Source organism: Amphiura filiformis, chromosome 3, assembly GCF_039555335.1.
Source record: "Amphiura filiformis chromosome 3, Afil_fr2py, whole genome shotgun sequence".
In the NCBI taxonomy this organism is placed as follows: Eukaryota; Metazoa; Echinodermata; class Ophiuroidea; order Amphilepidida; family Amphiuridae; genus Amphiura; species Amphiura filiformis.
The window spans coordinates 76,471,148-76,493,883 of record NC_092630.1 but is presented as its reverse complement, the minus strand read 5'-3'; the positions used below and the strand labels follow the sequence as shown (position 1 = coordinate 76,493,883).

General features: G+C 35.7%; 1 protein-coding gene across 3 annotated transcripts; it reads right to left on the bottom strand.

The window, feature by feature from the left end:
- Nucleotides 1–3,570: 3,570 nt before the first annotated feature.
- LOC140149150 (uncharacterized) lies at nucleotides 3,571–21,053 on the bottom strand. 3 transcript variants are annotated; one of them, XM_072171335.1, is made up of 6 exons: nucleotides 20,963–21,053; nucleotides 18,710–18,806; nucleotides 17,212–17,332; nucleotides 12,079–12,306; nucleotides 8,633–8,869; nucleotides 3,571–4,606 (listed from the first exon to the last, which is right to left on the bottom strand). In XM_072171335.1, exons 4-6 carry the CDS (start codon nucleotides 12,206–12,208, stop codon nucleotides 3,945–3,947), a joined length of 1,029 nt encoding a protein of 342 aa, XP_072027436.1. In that variant the 5' UTR covers nucleotides 12,209–12,306; nucleotides 17,212–17,332; nucleotides 18,710–18,806; nucleotides 20,963–21,053; the 3' UTR covers nucleotides 3,571–3,944. The 3 variants fall into 3 exon arrangements, with proteins under 3 accessions (XP_072027436.1, XP_072027437.1, XP_072027435.1); XM_072171336.1 differs by lacking the exon at nucleotides 20,963–21,053 and adding an exon at nucleotides 19,489–19,673 and having other exon boundaries at nucleotides 12,079–12,309; XM_072171334.1 differs by lacking the exon at nucleotides 20,963–21,053 and adding an exon at nucleotides 19,489–19,673.
- Between the last annotated feature and the right edge of the window lie 1,683 nt (nucleotides 21,054–22,736).

Here is a 22,736-nt window from a genome sequence, read left to right as displayed (position 1 = left end):
AAGCTATCACAAAAAACAAGAAAATTAAAACAAAACAGCACATCAGCCTTCTTTTCAAACTTTGTTTTCCATATTAAATCAACCCGGTGTGCTTCTCCAAATAAAAACTATTTTTTTACTATCCATTTTAGCTCGGACCCTATTTTGCGGTGTGATACTATTCATTGATACTATCACACGTCCGAGCAAGCAGTAAACCATCATTAATCAGCTTTCATCTGTACCTCATCAGTTCCCAGAGAAATGATTGTCCTGTGGCTGTGTTGTAAAAAGTCTGTTTTCATGCATATACAGTGATTAACAAAATGGAAAATAGGTTTTTGCTTGCTCAAAGGTAAGATATTTAGGATACAGCCAGGGGTGTAGCGCCAGGGAGGGTGCACGGGCAAAGGGGGAGACAACTTTTAATGGGGAAAAACTTTGACGAAAATGACCAAAAAATGGGCTAAAAATCTTTTTTTAAAGGCATAAAACTCTCAAATATCATGGCGGGCAGCATCCGGGGGGGCACAGTGTCATCGCCCTGATATCTTCATGGCAGAAATCGCCATGGTAGGTTGAATCCACAGACACGCATGGCCATTTTGTTCCGACCGTTGAGACGCATAATGAGCCGAGGGACATCTGACTAAGGCTACTGACAATAGCCTGGTAATTGACCTCTCTGTGTATACGCAATTATGAGGTCAATGGTCATATGCTTTTAGACTGCTTGCACGGGTGAGTGCAGCTAGCCTACGCTGCAATATAGTTCGGCACATATAAAATCAGAATATTTTTGTCAGTTTTTGAGTTCAAGACGCACGCTTCTTTCTCATTATGCGTCTTTGAGACGCATAATGAGCCGAGGGACATCTGGCTAAGGCTACTGACAATAGCCTGGTAATTGACCTCTCTCTGTGTGAGTGAGCATATTTACGCCATTATGAGGTCAATGGTCATATGCTTTTAGACTGCTGGCACGAGTGAGTGCAGCTAGCCTACGCTGCACTATAGTTCGGCACATATATAATCAGAATATTTTTGTCCGTTTTTTAGTTCAAGACGCACGCTTCTTTCTCAAGACGTTAGCTAACGACTATCATATCCTCATATCCATTGAACACGTATATTCAAGTGCAAGGAACCAAATCTGGCTTCTTTAGACTAAATCAATTACGGGAGATATTCATCATTTTCTACCCCGGTATCTAATATCAAATCGTGAATAGCACATTCACGTGTATCAATCACGGGTATTCATTTCAGTGTCTCGATGTCGGTGTGTGTGGGGGGACTTCTCACAGCGGGAATACGCCACTGAGTCAGAGGAGAGTTGGGCCCGGAGAAATATTTCAGGGATAAAAATGGGGACAGCAAATAGTAAAGTGTCCTTAAAATGACTAAAAATGAGACAAAAAAATTGACAAATGGGGACGGAAATTTGGCTCTTCCCCCTCACACTAAAATCCTGGCTACGCTACTGGATACAGTTGACATGATGAATATCAAAATTCATCTCATTTACAATGATCAGTATGCCTACTTACATATTGGATACTATTTTCAACACTGGTGATCAAACAGAATATTTTCGAATATCAGAGAGAAATAGTTTCAATAATTTTTCTCAAATTTTGTTCAACTGGTTGTAAATTGCAATAGCATGAATTTGCACGATATGTATAACGTCATGTTCAACTAGACTTTTGAATATTGAAAACAATTGATACAAATTCAAACATTGCAGATTGCTCGATTTTGATATCCTTTAAAAACTGTAAGCGTACGCGATAATCACCAGCAAGTTAAGTACGTGGACCACAGAAGTATTTAATTTTTTTTAAATACTCCAGACCTAACACGTTATCCTGTTAATACTAGCCAGGAAAGATATGCATCAGTTTGTCTTCTTGTTCTTTAAGGGATCTGGAATGAGCGTTTTGAGCGTTTCGACAGTATTTTTTGTGGGACATGAGAGCACATCAGACATATCAAATTGCATTCTGAATACGAAGAATGTCTTTCTGATATCAAATAATATTCATTTTTTGAAATTCACGATATAATACAAATTTTATGACAAATTATTAAAATTTGATATTTTTCACATTTTTGATATATAACAGTCCTCGAAATAAATTTTATAAATCTCATAACATATTTTTAAAGTGTATGTAGCTGGGAGGAAAAGCTGACGATCAATTGAAAATTTTGACCTTTCATATTGAAGATATGGATTTTTACCAAAAAGACCTAATTTGTTTTGGTGTTTTGGGGAAAAATCCATATCTTCAATACGAAAGGTCAAAATTTTCAATTGATCGTCGGCTTTTCATCCCACCTACATACACGTTAAGTATAAATCATCAGATTTATAAAGTTTACTTTGAGTACTGTTAAATATCAAAAATATCAATTTTTAATCATTTGCCATAAAATGTGTATTACATTGCGAATTTCAAAAAATCAAAATTATTTGATATCAGAAGGATATTCTTCGTATTCAGAATGCAATTCGATATGTCTGATGTGCTCTAATGTCCCACAATAAATACTGTCTAAACGTTCATACCCCAGCCCTTAAGCTATTAGGCCCTATACACCAATCCGAGAAGCGTTTACTGTATTTGGCCCTCTATTGACGGCAACACAGATGTACCAGAGCGGGAGATTTAATTCGTAATTCAATACTCATGATTGTGTATTGAATATCACTGTTGTGTACAATTCCCGGGTACAATACTATATAGCACAAAATAAATAATGGATGGAACCCCCGACCTCGGGACACCGCAGTTTTACATCGGGGACACCGCAGTAATGGCGAAGTCGGATAGGTGTATTCAGCATCGAAGTGGTTACGTAATTCTCTTGGTTACCGGATCACGCTACTTTGGTATGCCTTCGAGTGCCATATACTTTATGTGGTGATCATTTCGATCGTGGTTCATTACTCTAGCGCGTGATCCCGTTGACATAGTAACATTACGTAACTTCGATACTGAATTAGGCAACAAGTGAATCGGCTTGGAGCTTTTGCCATGAAATGACTGTGCAATATTCACGTCTGATATGATAATTAATATTGGTGTGCCGCATCCGCATTATTATCTTTTTCAGTTTCGGTGTCACCTCATGCATCTTATTGCCAGGATGGACATTGTTGATTTTAAAAACTCATCCAAAGGTCCGGGGAAAATAAATGATTTTCCCGCTCGTCCACATTTACACTGCACATACATGTAGTACGACGATACTCTCGAAGAGAGGAATGTCCCTATGTACCTTGGCTTAATAAGTGGTCAAGCACTAATTAATATTGTACTCCCGGGAGGGTAAAATTGAGGGAGAGCTCAAGCAATTTTTGACACACTGAAGGAACGACTCAAAATTAGGTGAACAAAATTTGGCATTCTTGATAACAACTTAATACATTACAATATCGACAAATAAGTTGTTTGCAAGCCAAGATACTTTTGGCACGCTGATGTAGCAGTGACGTCAGTTCGCACTTCATTGGATGCAGCTTCAAATCGCTAGGAGGCCGGTCGAGTGCAGATCCGTCGGAACATGGAGGTAGTAGACATCATCCAAGCAGCAAAGTTCATTTCCCATTGAAAAGCGTTATCCGACGGATCTGCAGTCGACTATTCTGGTAGCGTTTTCTCAAAGCCACCGAGCACTACTATAACATCAAAGCGCTGATGGCGTACACAACCACGCGCTTAAAGACGCCGCTATGGGCGCATGAACGCGTTGACGTCACTGCCACATCATATCAGGGTGAAAAAGGTAATCAATAATTGTAAGTTATTTATCGTGTTTGTTTATTGAACATTCTGGATGCAGTATGAGTTCCACGCATGTCAGATGCAGCTCATCTCACGATATCATCTTACGATATCTTCTCACACAAAATCCAATAGAAAATATATAAATACAATGCAAAACTATTCAAACTATTATGATATTCCTCTTATAGTAGGAAAACTACACAGCGGAAATGAAGGTGGTGGTGGCGAAGAGCAATTGTTAATAAGTTGATAATTGTCTCTACTTGGTACTTTGTCTAGTGCATGTTTTATAGTTCTACCATTTGATTCATACATGACGAACATTGCATCCAACACTCTAACAACAAATGTAACATTGTTAGCAGCTTCCACACACTCGGAAGTCACTGTTGTTGGTGCAAATGTAGTAATTACTGACGTAGACTGAGTTAGTGTGATATCAGTGGAAGCATCTGCAACAATGGTTAATGGTTCAATGTCGTCAGAAATTTCCTTCTCTGAGGTAGTACTGTTCATTACAGGTGATACGGTCGATGATGATATTAGGTTGGATGGTATTTTAGATGTTCGAAAAGGAGGTAGAAAATGTCTTGTGGTACTTAGGAGCTCATTCTTAGGAGACGTGTCAGGTTCTGGAGGAAGCGTTTTCATCAGTGTTTGTAACAATGGTGATTTCTCTGTTCCTGGTTTGGATGTTTCTGTCAGTGTTGCGGGATGAGTGATTTCATCTCCCTCGTATGGAATTGTTGTGGACGGAAGAGTTGTGGTACTTTGGGTTGTCGTTATAAATGAATGGCAAGGTATGTCTGGTGGTTCCTCCTGGGTCATAACTGAAAGTATATAAAAAGTGTTTAAAAATATGAATTAATCTTTTGACAGCTTTAATATGTTTAAGGGGTCTGTTATCAACCTTTTTCAGGTTAGCTCCTGTTGAAGCGCGATATGACAAACATGACTAATGACAAATGGATTAGGATTAGTTACATGTCATTTATGTTATTTGACCTTTTTTATCTGGTAAACCGATGTTCGTTGGTATTAAAACCGGTTTGATAAAATGGTACTTTTAGGGTAAAAGTACCATTTTCTCAACCGCTATTACACAATGTTTGATAACGTTTAACAAACATTGGGTACACTTCTGAAAAAATGAGTGAACTTATCCAATGTTGGGTGAAATTTAACCAATTTGACTAAAATGTTTAATACAGCAGATGTTTTCCCCAGTGTTCTAACAGTGTACGCACTTCTGTCATGTATGTGGCAATCAGGAACGATTACGGATGTTTTACCCATGCAGCAAACTATGTGGCAATCAGGAATGAGAGGACTTGTCTATCGTGGGTTCAAAGGTAGACTGTCCCACAGTCTCGGTTCCATCTCTGGGTAAATAATTAGAGCTAAAACCACCTTCTCCTTCACTCCAAAGAATAATACCAACACACCACCAAGCCCTAATTACCAGCAACAAAGTTATAGGCTCCTAGAGCACTGGGTGTCGACGAAAACTCAATTAATCTACAGACCAACTGGTTTATTTTTTTTTATAATAGCTCTCCTAATCCGAGACTGCTACATTTTGATAGTTAACTCCCTTCCAAATAATTATCAAGCTATGTAACGTGACTGTTGCGTCAATTATGATAGCCCCGCCTTATTGTCAATTCAAATATGGAAGGCACGCGCTATAACATGCATGACCCAGTTCTATTGTCATTTAACTCGCGCATTGGTTATTATCAATAGACTATTAATGAAAACCAATTTCAAATATCGCCTTGCTTGCTGAGATCTACATTGATTGGTCAGGCTAAGTAGCCGCTTACACAAACGGCAAGACAGTGAGACCACGGACGTGATATATAAAAAAACTCGTCTGACCCAGGATCGGTAAAAGTGAATTCCCACAAAATGCTGGGAAGTGGAAGGCAACTTGCCTACAGATTGGGAGGGTCCATGTATCGGGTTTATTTAATGTTATATAATCTACATTACCAGTCATTCTCCATGGACCCTAGGGAGGGTCTAGTTCTAATGGGGAGAGGCACATCATAATTTTGGTTGGTATGCTCTCCGTGGAATTAGAAATGGTGGTTCTTTATTATCTGACGGTAAATCGGTAAAAGGGGGTCTTTCGGAGCTGCGATCTGTCAAATCAAGGGTGTTTCCTGACTTCTGGTTGAAAATCGCCTTAAACTCAATTATCATTACGGTTTTGGTCAAATACAGAGGTCTTTCAGAACTGTGCGATCCAAAAGAAGGGGGTCCTTTAAATGGGAGAATACTCGTACGGTCATTTGTTTTAAGTCCCTCCACCGGGGCGGTGGGGTGGGGGGGAGGAGCTTACATCGGTTAATTCCAGTGCTCTTTCAAAATCTTACTTCCATGCGTCTTTTATGTCTAGTCTTAATTACCCATTTGGACTACAATTATGTATTTATTTATTTATTTATTTATTTCAGTTATTTATTTATTTATTTATTTATTGCTTGACACAAGAGGACATGAGAGCACATCAGACCTATCGAATTGCATTCTGAATACGAGGAATGTCCTTCTGATATCAACTAATTTTGATTTTATTTTTTAATTCGCGATATGATACTAATTTTATGGCAAATTATTCGATATTTTTGATATTCAACAGTCATCGAAGTAAACTTTATTAATCTAATGATATGTACATGTACTTAAAGTATAATCTGGGAGGAAAAGCCGTCCATCATTTGAAATTTTTGCCTTTCGTATTATTGAAGTCTGAAGATACAAGTTTTATCCCCAAAAGACGTAAAAATTGTAGGTCTTTTTTGGAACAAAAGGCATATCTTCAATACGAAAGGTCAAAATGTTCAAATGATGTACGGCTGTTCCTCCCATCTACATACATTTTAAGAACATATCATTAGATTTATAAATTGTTGAATGTCAAAAATATCATCGCGAATTTCAAATAAATCAAGATTATTTGATATCAGAAGGATATTCCCCCGGGATATTCCTCGTATTCAGAATGTAATTCGATATGTCTGATGTGCTCTCAAGTCCCACAAAAATACTGCGCAAATGTTAATATCAGATTCCTTAAGTTTTTACACCAAACATTTGGTTTTCTAAGTTGACATTAAAATTAATAATACATGATGCTATTTGACGTTTGTCATGTTTGAATGGTCCATACTGTAGCACATATTTTTGGTACACTTTTTTTATTTTTTTGCCGCTTTATTTTCTTGACTTGTCATAATTTGGTTACGCAGGGGTAATGAAAAAATCTACAAAAACTGTCACCTTCCCCACACTTCATGTGTGGAATCTTACAGGTTAACTAATGGAGGGATTTTTTGGCGAGGAGTTTATAACTCGTATTTTGAATATGCTTACGGTATATCTTATAAGCCATTTAACCTACAGAAAAGACGTCATGCATATTTGTCACGTGAGGTTGTTATTTACAGTTCACCGAAATGTTTCAGTTGCTGACATGTTTAAAGGGGGTGGCTCGATTTCTAAACTATATAAAGTTTTCTTCTTGATTGAATGGCGTTTACCACCAATTCCCATCTGTGAAGTTTCACGTCGGTGTTTCAATTCATTTTGATATGAGAGCTAAAAATGTAATTTTCTAGCCCCATAGGAACACTGTGTAGTAATTAATTGGTTGACTAAAAAGGTGCAACTTTTCCTTAATAACATTCAAACTAAATATCTTTGAGCCCTGAAATTTCACAGGGTAAATGAGAAAAACAGTATCTTTCGGATTCCAAAATTTATACCACTTCGGGTAATACCTGGGGTTCTGGGGATGAGGCTATTAGCGATCGGGCTATAACCCTTTAAATGTTACATTCATTCCAGATCACTATCTCAGAAAACACATTTTGTTTGATTGAAGTGGCCTTTTCAGAAGGATGTTTATTCCCAAAACAGGTAATGACTAGTAGTGGAATCATTTGAAAGCCCCTTGGTTGAAAAATATCAGTATATGATGGTGATGGTCATGTTTTATATCAAATGCTAAACTTTGTAAAGTCTCCCTACGTAGGCCTACATTATTGGCGAGTTTCAGTACAGAGGCGAAGTGGATGCACTATAATACTACAGACATGACGCATGACTGTCTGGTCTTATGATTCAGCCAGTGTGAAGGCCGATTCATACTTCATAATTATATTTGACGTCGAATATTCCATACAACAATTAGTTATTCAGTCTGTTTTCAATCATTTAGTATTCTTTAACGAATGTTTGTTGACGAACAATCTATTAGATTTTGACGTCGAATAGTTATGTTTGATATTATCGATATTACGTCAACGTCAACAAACATTCGTTAGAAGTTACAAATGACTAAATGTACAATGAAAATAGATTGAATAACGAATATACTTGTTGCATTGAATATTCGACGTCTAAAGTATGAACCGGGCCTATAATTAAAGTCCACTTGAGCTATAGCGTGACAATAATTTGTGACGTCATATTTATAGCATATACACGCGGCTGTTAACTTAAACTCGTAATTACGCATTTCTTAATCCTTGGTACATAATGCGTAAATAATTGGAATGCAATCACATTTGAAGTTGTAAACAAGTTGAGTGCACTAAAAGGCGGGCTAAAAGGGCCAAAGTTGCCACAAAATAAGTCCAAACCATATGTCTAACTACCTCCGCATTTAAACAGAACAAACAGTACGAATTATGATATTCCTCATCAAGTGTATCAAGTTAGGGTTAGCACAACATATAAAAGTGAACCCAGAGGTGTTATTGTCTAGATATCTCCTTGGGAAGTTATCACGTATTTGTTCTGATTTCTATAAAAACAAGGTAGAATAATGGCATTAAAAAACTTGCCTTGATATGGTCTACAATGCTGGTGACTCAAGTCTCTTTTGAGAAAGCATATCTCAGGATATAAACATCTGATGTAATGTAAGGAACATGGGTTGTAGAATACCATTCCTATTCCATATCTGGTTGTAGCACATAGCGGTTTCTTCACGAACTTTCTCCCAGATTTGCAGCAATGTTGTAACCGTTTCTCGCACTTTACTTCTGTTTGGCTTGCAAGTAGTTCATCACAACGTTTATCTATACGATAACGTACAAAACACACCAAGCATACTTCATATTAATTGCATATAGGACTAGATAAACATTATTTAAATTCCAATCAAATTGATAAAAATTTTAACAATGGCTGAAACATCGATATTGTTTGTTTTATTCATGCATTGTAATAGTATTAACCAGCAACTTGGGAGTGGCCTTCTTTTCTTTGATCTTTATATGTATCTTCAAATCTGTTTCCCTCTTCCACATAGACCCTTTTAGCCTGGATAAACACGGAGTAAATATCGAATGAGTTTATTTTAATCATTAAACAATTATTATAATGTAGAGCGAATTGCAATGTGCATATTGCATTCAAAAAATACCATCATGAATACTTTTCAAATCAAATGAATTTCCATGGATGATAATCCTATTAAGGGCTGGGGTATGAACGTTTGGACAGTATTTATTTTGGGACATTAGAGCACATCAGACATATCGAATTGCATTCTGAATACGAAGAATGTCATTCTGATATCAAATAATTTTGATTTTTGAAATTCGCAATTTAATACACATTTTATGGCAAATCATTAAAATTGATATTTTTGATATTTAACAGTACTTGAAGTAAATTTTATAAATCTGATGATTTATACTTAAAGTGTATGTAGGTGGGATGAAAAGCCGACGATCAATTGAAAATTTTGACCTTTCGTATTGAAGATATGGATTTTTTTCCCAAAACACCAAAAAAAATTAGGTCTTTTGGGGAAAAAATCCATATCTTCAATATGAAAGGTCAAAATTTTCAATTGACCGTCGGCTTTTCCTCCCTGCTACATACACTTTAAGAATATATCATTAGATTTAAATAATTTACTTCGAGGACTGTTATATATCAAAAATTTGAAAAAATATCAAATTTTATAATTTGTCATAAAATTTGAATTATATCGTGATTTTCAAAAATGAAAATTATTTGATATCAGAAAGACATGCTTCGTATTCAGAATGCAATTCGATAGGTCTGAGGTGCTCTCATGTCCCACAAAAAATACTGTCGAAACGCAATAAACGCTCATTTTAGATCCCTTAAAGGGCACATGGTATTTAAAAAAGTAGCAAATGCCGCAGTCATGCAATTTACTTGTTACCACATCTTCTGGATTTAAGGGTATACGTTGTATTGTTGGTCGAAGCAGCAGAAAAAAGTAGTTCACAGCATCTTGCGAATGGTAGTGAGCTTTAGCAAAAAACGCATTGCTCAATTCCTAGCGAGCCTGTAGAAGAATTCAAATATCACAGACATACTTTTGTATAGGTCCTGTGGTTCTTGAGTTATGTTGTAAAGAGGGCTGAAACAACAACAATTTTGTAAAACATACATAACTCATTAACAACAATAAATTAAGCAAGTTTTCAAAGTATATGATTTGTAGAATGAACTTTTGCAAAACACCAAAGTGTTATTTTTCAATAATATATTGATTTAGATAATGAATAATGGCTGCTTCGACCAACAATACCTCGTATACACTTAAATGATTCAAATATAAAGGTATTTGGTTATATGCAGAGTTTATCAATTGTGTCTGAAAATGGGTAATTTAATAGGCATGATAGGTGTTACCTCTGTTTTGGGGAATAATTTTATTTTAATTATTTTAAAATAATAATTTTAGTTATTTAAAAAATAACTTAAAACCCGTGCAACCTGTAACTTTGCAATATGTAATGTGCTTGAAGTAAATTTGTATAAAGTGTTTCGTTTGAAACAAATTAGTAGTTCAGGGTCGCGGCAGCAATTGAGCCCGTGAATTTCTTTCCCCGACCCAGACTGACTCCGAACAAGAAACCAATTGTCAGTACTAAGTGGTACTTACTCAGTAAGTACACTTCCAGGTTCCAAATGGAGATAAGGCGAGTGGTATGGTTAGAGCCATATTTTTTTACTTTTAACAATTGAAAGCATTTGCAGTGTATTTCTTAATATTAATACATTAATCTTATGAATCAAGGAAGTCAATAATAGGTCTTGTGTTTCTTGAGTTAAGGCCAATAATATATAAAAACAACAGTTTTTGGCGTTTTCCCCTTCGAGAAAAGTCGTGCACGAGGCGGAAACTACCCCCAATATCAAGCTTTGAGATCTCCTTTATAGTACCCATTAGATTCCTCTTGTGTGTCAGCTTTATTTGTCTCAATGTATGGGAGTAAACACTGTTATGCTCCACTCCGACCTGCCTTAATGTAAACTTGAAATAATACTTCACTTTTATACTAGAACCAAATCATGGGCGACCAAATTACTGGGTTACAAAGGCTAATGGATGGCAAAATACTATGTATCTGTTATTTGACGCCGTGAATTCCCTTTTGAGAACTTGAAAATAAAAGCTTGAAAAAAGATGCTAACTGGTCACCGTAAAGGTCTTGGCCCGCGCTGGATAATCGGATATTGTACCCTATCATGCCTATAGCAATTCTATTTTTACCGTAGTGAAAACACAATATTGATAAAATGATAGACAGACACTTGGTTGTGACATACAATCCTCTTCTGCAGGGATTAATTACATTGCACCAATATTTTAATATTCATACAAAGTATGCTCAACATTTATTAAAATTGGATTAAACAACATTTTCAATTAACAGTGTTCAATCAAAAATAAAATATATTGTAGAAAAGAACCTGCAAAAATTATTGTGTCAGCTTTCAAAAATTCCTTATGAAATATATAAATACATGAATGAATATCATACTTGATAATTTCAATCAAGCGATTATTTTTTCCGTAAAAATACAATGCGTAGTAATCTCCCCCACAACCTTATTTCATTAGGGTTATGGTTATAGGGTTAGAATTATACTATATTATAGGGTTATGGTTAGGTTAGGTTTAGGGTTAGGTTAGGGTTAGGGTTAGGGTCCTTCATTATTGATAGAAGATTATATACGTGTGTTGATTTTATTACCTTTGTTTAAGGCCTACATGTTCAATTTTATTGGGCAATATCAAACTGTACACATAATAGTCTATGGTGCACAATGGTAGATTTTGTATCTAGGGTCTTTGATATTGCCCCAAATTCAGTTCTATCTATGGTTCTATACAGTCATGTATTGATTGGTTTTTCAAAGTGACATACGAATATCTATCGATACATCCAAATGTTCATGAAATGAATGAGGACTAACACGATGAGTGATCGACAGTACTGAAAGAAAATTTACTTACTTTCTTTTTGCAGTCTTTTCGCTGATGGGTACTCATGGTATGCATTTGTTCCAATTATGTTCCCAAGAAGTGCAACTGTAAACATTATCAAATACGGTGTAGAAACTACTAAAATGCTCCAAATCCTCATGATAAATTCTCACTGGTGCTCAATGTACGCCACGAGATAGCTAGGAGCTGCTAGGTAAAGCTGTCCTCGAGTCTGTGGTCATAGGTTGTCATCAACAACTGCTAAAAAAAAAAAAAAATGAAGAGGAATTGCATGCAGCATTTCAGGAAATCTAACCTTGTCGGATTATGCCTAGAGAAAATTGTGCTATATGATTTCCTGTTCTTTGCAATAGTAAAGATAAAATTGAGTCAAAATTCATCATAGTAATAGTATTAAATTATGGTCCTCATGCCATAAACATCTATGCTTCATTTACCATGCTATTGTCTCGGTATAAACAATTTGATCATATTAAATAAGGTTTTGGAATGGTGGCGATTCAAAAGATTAAATCCATTAAATCCTGTGCATGTGAGAGATGATGCGATTTGCAGTGCGTGGGGGATTATTTCACTTCCTGATCAAATGTAATATTGGAATTCCTAATTCCAAGTAAGCAGTCTGATCATATAAACTCCTCGACTAAACCACGTAAAACCTTGTTATTGTTGTGAATAGAATAAGGTACGAATATCATGAAATAACAACATGACAACGGTGGACATAGCAAAGCTATATAATAATTTTATAGAATATCGGTCAGATTTAATTTTGTTATTCTTTGCCAAAATTATGAAATGATATTATTAGTAACAACTGTCAGTTGAGATGTGTAGATTGTGCACTGAGTAATTTAATTTGATATGTGTTTACTGTTAAAGCTATTTCATGAAAGATGGGAATTCCCTCTCATGTAATCACAACAAAATCATATCATGTCTATTTATGAATTTTGGAAATTCCCAGATTTTTCCAGAATATTCATGTTTGGAAATCCCAGATTTTTTAGAATATTCCTTAAATAATTGCTTATCAGTAGCAGTACTCCATAGCTTACTGTAGAAATTTACTAAACATTGTGGAAATAGGTGCCCAAAATCTCATTTGTATGGTCACCAGCTTAGGTCAAAGGTCATAATGATGTAAAATATTAAAATTGCTCCAATCATGCTGTGTGATACCTCAAACTCTTCCTCTCACCATAAGGAACAACAAAGTCAATTGTCATATTTCTGTAGGATGCACAGTATACTGCAGTTATTGTCCGTTTTCCTATACACAATACACAGTGCTCTTACCATTGACGCGTGACCTCTACAAATAGCGTACGTTAGAAGTATGGGGATTTGCCTAGTTAACGTCGCTGTGTGAAAAATTACCGGCCAATATTAAAAGTATTCTTCTAAAATTCTAGAAAATATAGTTTCGTAACATGTCCTAAATTTTTAGCTAATTTAGATGTTTGGCAATATTCGTACTTTGGTGTTTTAGTGTATGTTATAGGTAATAGTACATTGCCTAGTTAACGTCGCTGTGTGAAAAATAACCGGCCAATATTAAAAGTATTCTTCTAAAATTCTAGAAAATATAGTTTTGTAACATGTCCTAAATTTTTAGCTAATTTGGATGTTTGGAAATATTCGTACTTTGGTGTTTTAGGAAGGATATGTAAACGACAGATAACACCAAAAAATATGAAGAAATTATTTCCAAACCGTGTTAAGTCAACAATCATTATGTTGCTCATTTTCAAGAATGTTGGTTAACAAAAAGCAGACCATTGTCTCATTTCGTGAACAAAGGTCCACTACCATTGTTTCCTTGCGTTTCCTTTATAATCGGTTACCCAACTGAAGCTATAATACCAGCTCATTGCGATACCGCACATATAAAACAGACACATGTGCACAACCAGAGAAGATCTGATTTAATCAGTTGAGCTGTTTTCAATGAGTGTTTTCTTGGTTTAATAGCTTTTAATGGGGTTTAAGTCCCGCAAAGGCCGTGGTGAATTCTACTGTATACATAACTGCATCATGGTTGCTCCGATTCGTCCAGAACTTGTCTCAGATATTGTTTCAAATCATTCATTTAAACAAAAGAAACACAAAAACCTTACTTGCCCATATTGATCACCCCATTTTTTGATGAAACAAATGGCTCAAATATTAATATGTGCATGCTCTATTATAAAGGTGGGTAACCTGATTGACAGCCTCATCCACCTACTTTCCCCCCATCAAAATGCAGATTTTAGTATCAGGTGAAAGCTCAATTTTTTCTCATTAACATATTGAAATCAGGCGTTCCAAATCAGTATAGGGCCTATTTCCGAAGAAATCATCAAAAAACTGCTGAATTAGTCTAAATTGTGGTATACCAAGTTTGAGACTAATTCAACAGTTTTTTTGATGATATCTTCGGAAATACACCGATTTGGAGCTCCTAATTTCAATATGTTAATGAGAAAAATAGGATCTTTCATATCAGTTATTACAGAATCATGATGAATCACGCTGCGTCAGGAATTAGTCACATTTACAAGGAACATTTACGTGTTCTTTTTCCCTAAATGCTTGAAAGGAACGACATTTTATGTTATACATAAATTTTAAAGAATTTTATTTTCCAAATATATCGGGTGACCTTCCTTTAATGGACGCAAAAAACTTAAAATGCGTACCTGACGATAAGAATTTCAAAAATCATAAAATCAAAAATCATAAATTATGAAATTATTACTTGTCTGGATCATTAGAGCAATATTTTGAAACGAGGTTTGGGCGAATCGGCACATATTTTAAAATTGAATATTATGTAAAAGGTCATTGACCTTTGATCTATTTGACTTCATAATCCCTAAACTATGCACCCTACAGAAATATGACAATTGACTTTTTTGTTCCTTATGATGAGAAGAAGATTTTGAGTTAACACACAGCATTATCGGAGCAACTTTAACATTTTACATCATACACCTTTGACCTAAGCTGGTGATCATACAAAGGACATGAGATGTTGGACACATATATTTTTGCATTCCTATACACCTACAGGGTGAGTCAAAATGAAGTAAACTCATGACAAATATGTCATAAGTTCAGATATGTGTAGATAGTACAAAATGTGCAAAACAAATTAAATTTAAAAAAAAATTCAAAGATCGTGCGTTATGCATGGCTCCGTTTAATCAGCATCATGAAGTTATTGCATATTTGCCCTGAAACAAATCCAGGGAACATTTCAGGAAGGCAGATGTGACAATCATGACAATTGACAATCATTATGAAATAATGGCCAGGTGAAATGCCCGGGTAAATGGTTTGCACATAACAAAATTCGTCATATGATTACGAATTTAAGTTTACAGGCAATACTCAAAGCTCTAAAAATCCATCGTGTAGACTGATGGAGCATGTTGAGAATTCAGTAGAATAAATACCATTGTATGCACATATGACATGTATGATATGATGTTAAATAATGGCACATTAATAATTGTATGCAATTTATATAGCCTGGATCTCAGGATCTGGAACTGAACTTACTCATCTGAATAAATCATCAGAGTTGGTTCAAAGACGTATTTAACTGGATTGAGAAAAATAATTATGGCGGTCTTGAAATTTTAAAATTTATGGATTAATCGTTGTCAACTTTATACATTATTAATTTCCATCCTTTTAATATCATAAAGAGGATCACTGGTTTATTAATCACTTCCAAGGGTCACTGCAGTCAAATATCAAGAGATAACGTAAACTTTATGTCACATCATTGTCAACTGTTGATAATACATTGCACTTGAGGTGGCAGGTGAAATGTGACAAATGCAAATTTATAATGTACATCGTGAGCTTGTTAAGGGATGCACGGGGTATGGGAGTTTAAAAAATTCCCTCACCCTAATCTGCCTATAGGCCTACATTAAAATTGAAAATAAACTTCGGCGGCAAAAACAATCTACCCGACTCAAACTCCTACGCCCCCATAAAAATCAAATGGCGCATCCCTAAACTCACGAAACTAATGTGAAACGTAACAATCATGTTGCTAATGTAGAGAATGTAGTAGCTTCTGCATACCGTAATTTTGGTCTGACCATGCTTAGTTATAGTCAAGTTGAGAGTAACGCAAAGATATAGGAATATTATTCGTTGTCGAAGTTATGTAATAATCGGAATAGCTACCATAGATGAATACAATTTTTAATAGATCGTCTTGCAATACAGGCAGGTTGCACTCATCACCTGTGTATGTTTGCAATCATAGATTAAATACAATACCGCTCTTTTCAAAGATTCTAATCTTACAGGTGCGAGTGATTAGCATTTCTTTGACATCTTATGGTTCAATGCATAGGTACCGCGTGAACGTTGTAGTGCAGGGCGATCTATTTAAAAATTAGATATTTGGATTGTCATGATTGGTTATGATCACCTTTGGGCAGCAAACATTCTTAAGATCGTATGGATATAGATTGTTGGATTGTTGTGAAACTCGGTGGATGTTATTTCCATTGATCCCTTTGTTACAAGTATGAATTAAATGTAGACCTATTTAGCAATTAGCACAGATTTTTCAATTTAGCTTTCAACATGAAAATTCTTGAGAATTTCCTAGTATGTCATTTGCGGTAACGATATTTCCCACCCGGTTATTTGTACATGTGCCACACACACAAAATTACTAGCATTCCAAGTACTTGTCAATGTAAATGAAACATGAATTTCGTCCGTGGCGTTGTCTTTTTAAAGACATTTCTTGTTATACTATTATCTAGCTTAAGTTTCTGTACTGTCCAAAAGATGTGAATGTATATTCAATCGGAAAATTTAAGAGAGTATATGACCTGGTTTGAGAACATTTTGTTGTGTATGCCTATTCTGCGTGGTATAGATCTCACTGTGCCCAAACCAATAATATCTGTGGTTTAAATGAATAACCACATGTGAAGTAATGACAATCGGATAAACCCTATTGACGAATTTAATATACACTCTCATTATCCTGATGAAAATCAGAAAGTTGTTATTTTTACTGCGAAATTCCTCAGACATTTATTTATATTTATTGCTACTTTCTGAGCATTCCATGATTATACACAGGATAATCAACATGAATTAAAGTTCATATCTTACCAATTAAGTCCTTCATGTTGCAACTACGTGTAGAAAAAACCTGGCTTGCTTGTCAAAGTATAGCGTTCAACATGAACTCAAAGAACTTTCCTTGAACACTGATAAACTGGATACTGCAACCCTTGAAATACAAAAGAACATAAATGTGAAGAATCAAGGGTATCTCGGAGTTGTATTCTGCTTATAAAGAATTTAATATTGCTGCAATATGTAAAATTGCTGGAAACAGTAAGTAATTTTATCCTTCTTCCTGGTCTGTATATTATCCATTTGGTTCCTCTTTGGAATTGATGTTCACCCGTTGATGACCCTTTAGTATTAGGCCTACAGCGACAGAACATGCATGTAAGCTCGTGTATTGGGCGTTGAAGTAAAAGACAACAGCTTGTATGTGTGGAGGTCCATTGACTTTTCAATCGTTGCTAATTTACGGTTATTTGGTTAGAGTACTCTAAATGCTGAATTGCTACAGCTGTTTATAAAAATGCTGATTTGCTAAACAATACTAAACGTATGTGCAACTATTAAGGGCAAGTTCACAGGGCAATAAAAGTCAATTCAAATCAATTAGGCCCACTGCATGGCAACCCGTGTGTGTTATTTTGAGAAACTACACTGAAAATTTATCAATCATCTAAACAACAATGTTAATTTCCTTATTTTGAAAATTTTAAAGGTTTAGTTTACCTTTGTTGATAAATTTTAGGTTTATATTAAGGGATCTAAAATGAGCGTTTATTGCGTTTCGATAGTATTTTTTGTGGCACATGAGAGCACCTCAGACCTATCGAATTGCATTCTGAATACGAAGCATGTCTTTCTGATATCAAATAATCAGTTTCATTTTTTGAAAATCACAATATAATACAAATTTTATGACAAATTATAAAAATTTGATATTTTTCGAATTTTTGATATATAACAGTCCTCGAAGTAAATTATATAAATCTAATGATATATTCTTAAAGTGTATGTAGCAGGGAGGAAAAGCCGACGGTCAATTGAAAATTTTGACCTTTCATAATGGATTTTTTTCCCAAAAAGACCTAATTTTTTTTGGTGTTTTGGGAAAAAATCCATATCTTCCATACGAAAGGTCAAAATTTTCAATTGATCGTCGGCTTTTCAACCTACCTACATACACTTTAAGTATAAATCATCAGATTTATAAAGTTTACTTCAAGCACTGTTAAATATCAAAAATAGTAATTTTTAATGATTTGCAATAAAATGTGTATTAAATTATTTGATATCAGAATGACATTCTTCGTATTCAGAATGCAATTCGATATGTATGATGTGCTCTAATGTCCCAAAATAAATACTGTCCAAACGTTCATACCCCAGCCCTTAAGCTTGACGTTAAGTTGTTAATAAATAAGCAAACTTCGAGACTTACAAAACGAAAATTATCATTAACAAATGAACTTGGTGATGACAGTCATCACATTTAAAAGAAATACAGTTATCTATCAAAATACGAATACAAGTAACTTACCTCATATTTGCCATGAGATCCAAGCAAGGTTTAATCCAGTGATATTGAGCAACATCCAGGACGGCCACATATAATGCACTCACAACGCGGAAGAGATCTGTTTGCAGTAACAAAACCTTATCAATTTAATGATATTTGTATAGAAGATATTGATGTGTCAGAATTTGTATATCATGTTTACATCGAAATTGTCATACATTGCTCGCATTCAAAATATTCGCCTGGGTAACATAATCAATCAAAATGTATAAATGGTTAGAAGCATCACGTACGTCACGCATTATACAAATCACATTGGTATAACGGTTGCCAATGTCTACCGCAAGCCCGTCCGTCTCAAGGAGATGAATATGCGAGGCATTGAAATGCGATAGTTTAAGGAAATGCATGAGTAAATGTTTAAAGTAAACTTTGGCAATGTAAACAATACAGCGTTTGATGTAAATACCTCGAAGGACATTATTACTGCAGTCAGTCCTCCATCTGTGGCATGGTATTCTGAGACATTTGCCGAGATTCCACCTTATCACACTCATGCATATACAATTTATAATATAAAAGCCCACTTAGACTTTGACAATGACTTGACCCTCACCAGTATGCCCCACTTAATTGCTATGCCCAATGCATTTTTTGTAAACAATTATCCCTTTCATTAGGTTCGTCTGCCAAGGTAATCTAATCTTATTGGCTTATGATTTGACCCTTTCAAAATTAATTTCTTGGAGTAAAATGGTTCATCGCTGTCGAAAATTATTAAGGTGAAAGGTGTTACTCACCACCATGAATGTTGCTTCTGTAGCTTCATGTGTGCCGAACTAATGCTCCCCTTGCATTAACACATTTAAGGCATTAAGACATTAAGGCTGCTAAGGCATTGAAGGTAACCGGAAAGTGTAACGCAGGCATGCGGGTACCTTGGGAAACCACTATGTCAGGCACTGCTCACTGATCATATGGACAATATTTCGCAAATTTCCTGCTTTTGTTGCTAACAATCGAAATTACACATGTACTTAAAAAGTACAGACATGAGTGAGCAGACGGCATATTATTTCCTTTTTCGAATAAAAAACAAAAATATCTTGTCCTTTCGATGTTTATTTAAAGATATTAAAAACCCACATTTGCTTAGAATACAATCCTCAGGGCGGCAAACTGGTTCATTTGCCGGTTCGTCTTAAAGGGATACTCGAGTTTATGGTTGTAGTATTACCGTGATCTTTGTTGTATTAAAGCATGCTCTTAGGCTTTTGCAGATTTACATAACAGGCAAAATATTTATCCTGCGCTTACAAATTACTGCATGGCTCTTAAATATATTTGACAAGTGAATTTTAATAGTTTACTTAAAACCGGTACTCAAACATTCAGCAAATCTGAATCATTTAGTCCGATCAAGGGCTTTGAATCCCAGACGTGCCAATATCGGTGGTGGGGGAGGCTGTGCAATAACTATTAATAAATATTTTGGTGAGCTAAAAAGGGGGCAAGCAATTTTTGGCAAACCGAAAGGGGAAGGTAAGACGATTTTGGCAGCTTTTGGCACACATCACTGTACATGTGACACCTGACAAATGGGAAATTTACTCTTGCATTATCATATCTAGACCATTTTTAAACTTAAAAGTTTTGCTCATTGAGCTCTCAATGCAAAGGGAAAGGCAAAGATTTTTGGCAGGCCGGGAGGGGGAAATCTATTTTTAGAAAGCTTTTGGAAGTTTTACCCCTCCCCGGCTCATAATGATTGCACAGCCCCTTACATATAGATGATCACACTAAAGTAGAATGGCATGAATTTGCAAACGGTAGTCCGTTCGTCCCGAGGCCACACAAAACGCTATCTTCATGGTCTTGGTGTTCAAGAAATTGTTTCCTCAGTCTATTTAAATAGGACTATGAGAGAATATAGACATGCAAGAAGGATGCACAGACCAGGTAAATGTTAGTCAATCTTGTGACAGATAAATATTGTCAATGCTACTAACCATTAATATAATGCTTTATTGCTAATCTTTGAAGCTCTTTGAATTGCTTTAAACATTTATTATTTAGACGGACGTTAGCTAATTCAAATGAAGTCTTTACTAGGCTTAATTGCTCTCGACATGTGTTGGCTTTTTACATGAAAATGTATGCACATTTATGAGTTATTTATATAACGATATGATGTAGTATAAAACACATGATGATTAGAATCTATGATCAAAAGTTAGTATTTTTAATGTTGTTTTGATGCTTAAATGACAATACCTTAATTAGTTTCCATCTTCATGCAGAGCTGATAGTGCTAGTTTCAATTGGTGAATCAAATTGCAAATCGGTCACAATCCCGGCTGATAGTTACACAGAATAGTTTCCTTCCGAATTCTGATATATATGCGCAGTATCTACGAATCTCTACTCTTGCAGCATTTTGTTATTGCATTGCTCAATGGGAGTGGGAGGGTTCAGTTGTGGTTCAGCGACCCACAGTGTTTACCCCTCCCTGATGTAATATTTAAAGGTATGCGAATGTAAGATTTTGAAGATACCTGTAACATGCAATGTATATGCCTACTTTTGAATTTAACATCAGCAATTCTGATATATACGAGGGGGTATCCAAAAGTTTTTGACATCACCCAGAAGTGAAAGAGCTATACCGATGAAATTTTGTCAGTGTAATCACCGGTCCTTATGTACATTATGCTCCAAAAATGATTTCATAAGTATGTTTACTTTCTTTACAGGTGGCACTAGATGGGCAGTAGGTGCATAACCTGCAATATGGTGAAAATTGAGGCACGCATCATGACTAAGTTCCTGCATTTGAAGGGTTAGGCCTACAATGCTCAGAAAATCTATGATGAAATTAAAGCAATCTACGGTGATGATTGCCCATCATATGGCGCTATTGCTTTTTGAAAAAGGAATTTCCAAACTGGCCACATGTCCCTCACAGATGAGCCAAGAAGTGGACGTCCATCACTAACGGATGATGCGGCCACAGTGAAAAAACTCAAGAAAGTGGAGGATCTTATCACGAAAAGGTTATGCGCCTACTTCCAATCTAGTGCCCCATGTAAAGAAAGTAAACATACTTATGGAACCATTTTTGGACCATAATGTACATAAGGACCAGTGATTACACTGACAAAATTTCATCAGTATACCTCTTTCACTTCTGGGTGATGTCAAAAACTTTTGGATACCCCTCGTAAACCAATCGTTTTATCCTTATATTCTCTGTCGTATTGAATACCAAGCTTATGGACCAGGAAGAGATAAATAGCACTACCTTACCTAAACAGGGGTGTTTAAGCAGTGTTGCATTTAAATACATGTACACCCCTACACCATGTACAAAAGATATGAATCTGTATGAGCTGTAAAATCACTTACAAGGGTGGGCCAATTTGATACGTGTATATGGATCTATTGCATTAACCCTTAAGAGTGATGAGGGAGGAAAAGCCAATACTGTGAATCCTTTGAAAAGTTAATTTAACCAGATGCTGTATTTAGGGGCTGTGCAATAATTATCTGTCCCCGGGTGGACAAATTTTACAATGAACTTACCCCCGCCTCCTCAACAAAATCTTGACCGATTTCAACAAATGAGTTCTAAAACTTGACCGATTTCAACAACTGAGGTCTTAAATCCGAGCTAAGAGGTACTAATTGTTTAGTTGTGAGATACTTAATATGTTTTTCCTTGACCTTAGTCAAGTCAGGGAAGTGGTTTGCACTTCCCTGGTCAAGTTTAGTGTCCCTTTAAAAATCTGTGCCAGCCAGCAGAACAGAGCGTGCATTATATTGCGGACGTTAACCCATAATAAGACCTCAAATAGAAGGGCAGATCAGGTTCAACTGAGGAGACTAATGTCATAATAGCGCATAATTAAGCGATCAAGAGTCACATAAGGAATTACCGTACACTGGATATGAAGCCCTCATTCGTATTCGTAAAAATATGAGACAAGGGAAGACAACTTCCCCGTGGCCGTGATGATGAATCAAATCGTGAATACAATACAGGGTGTCC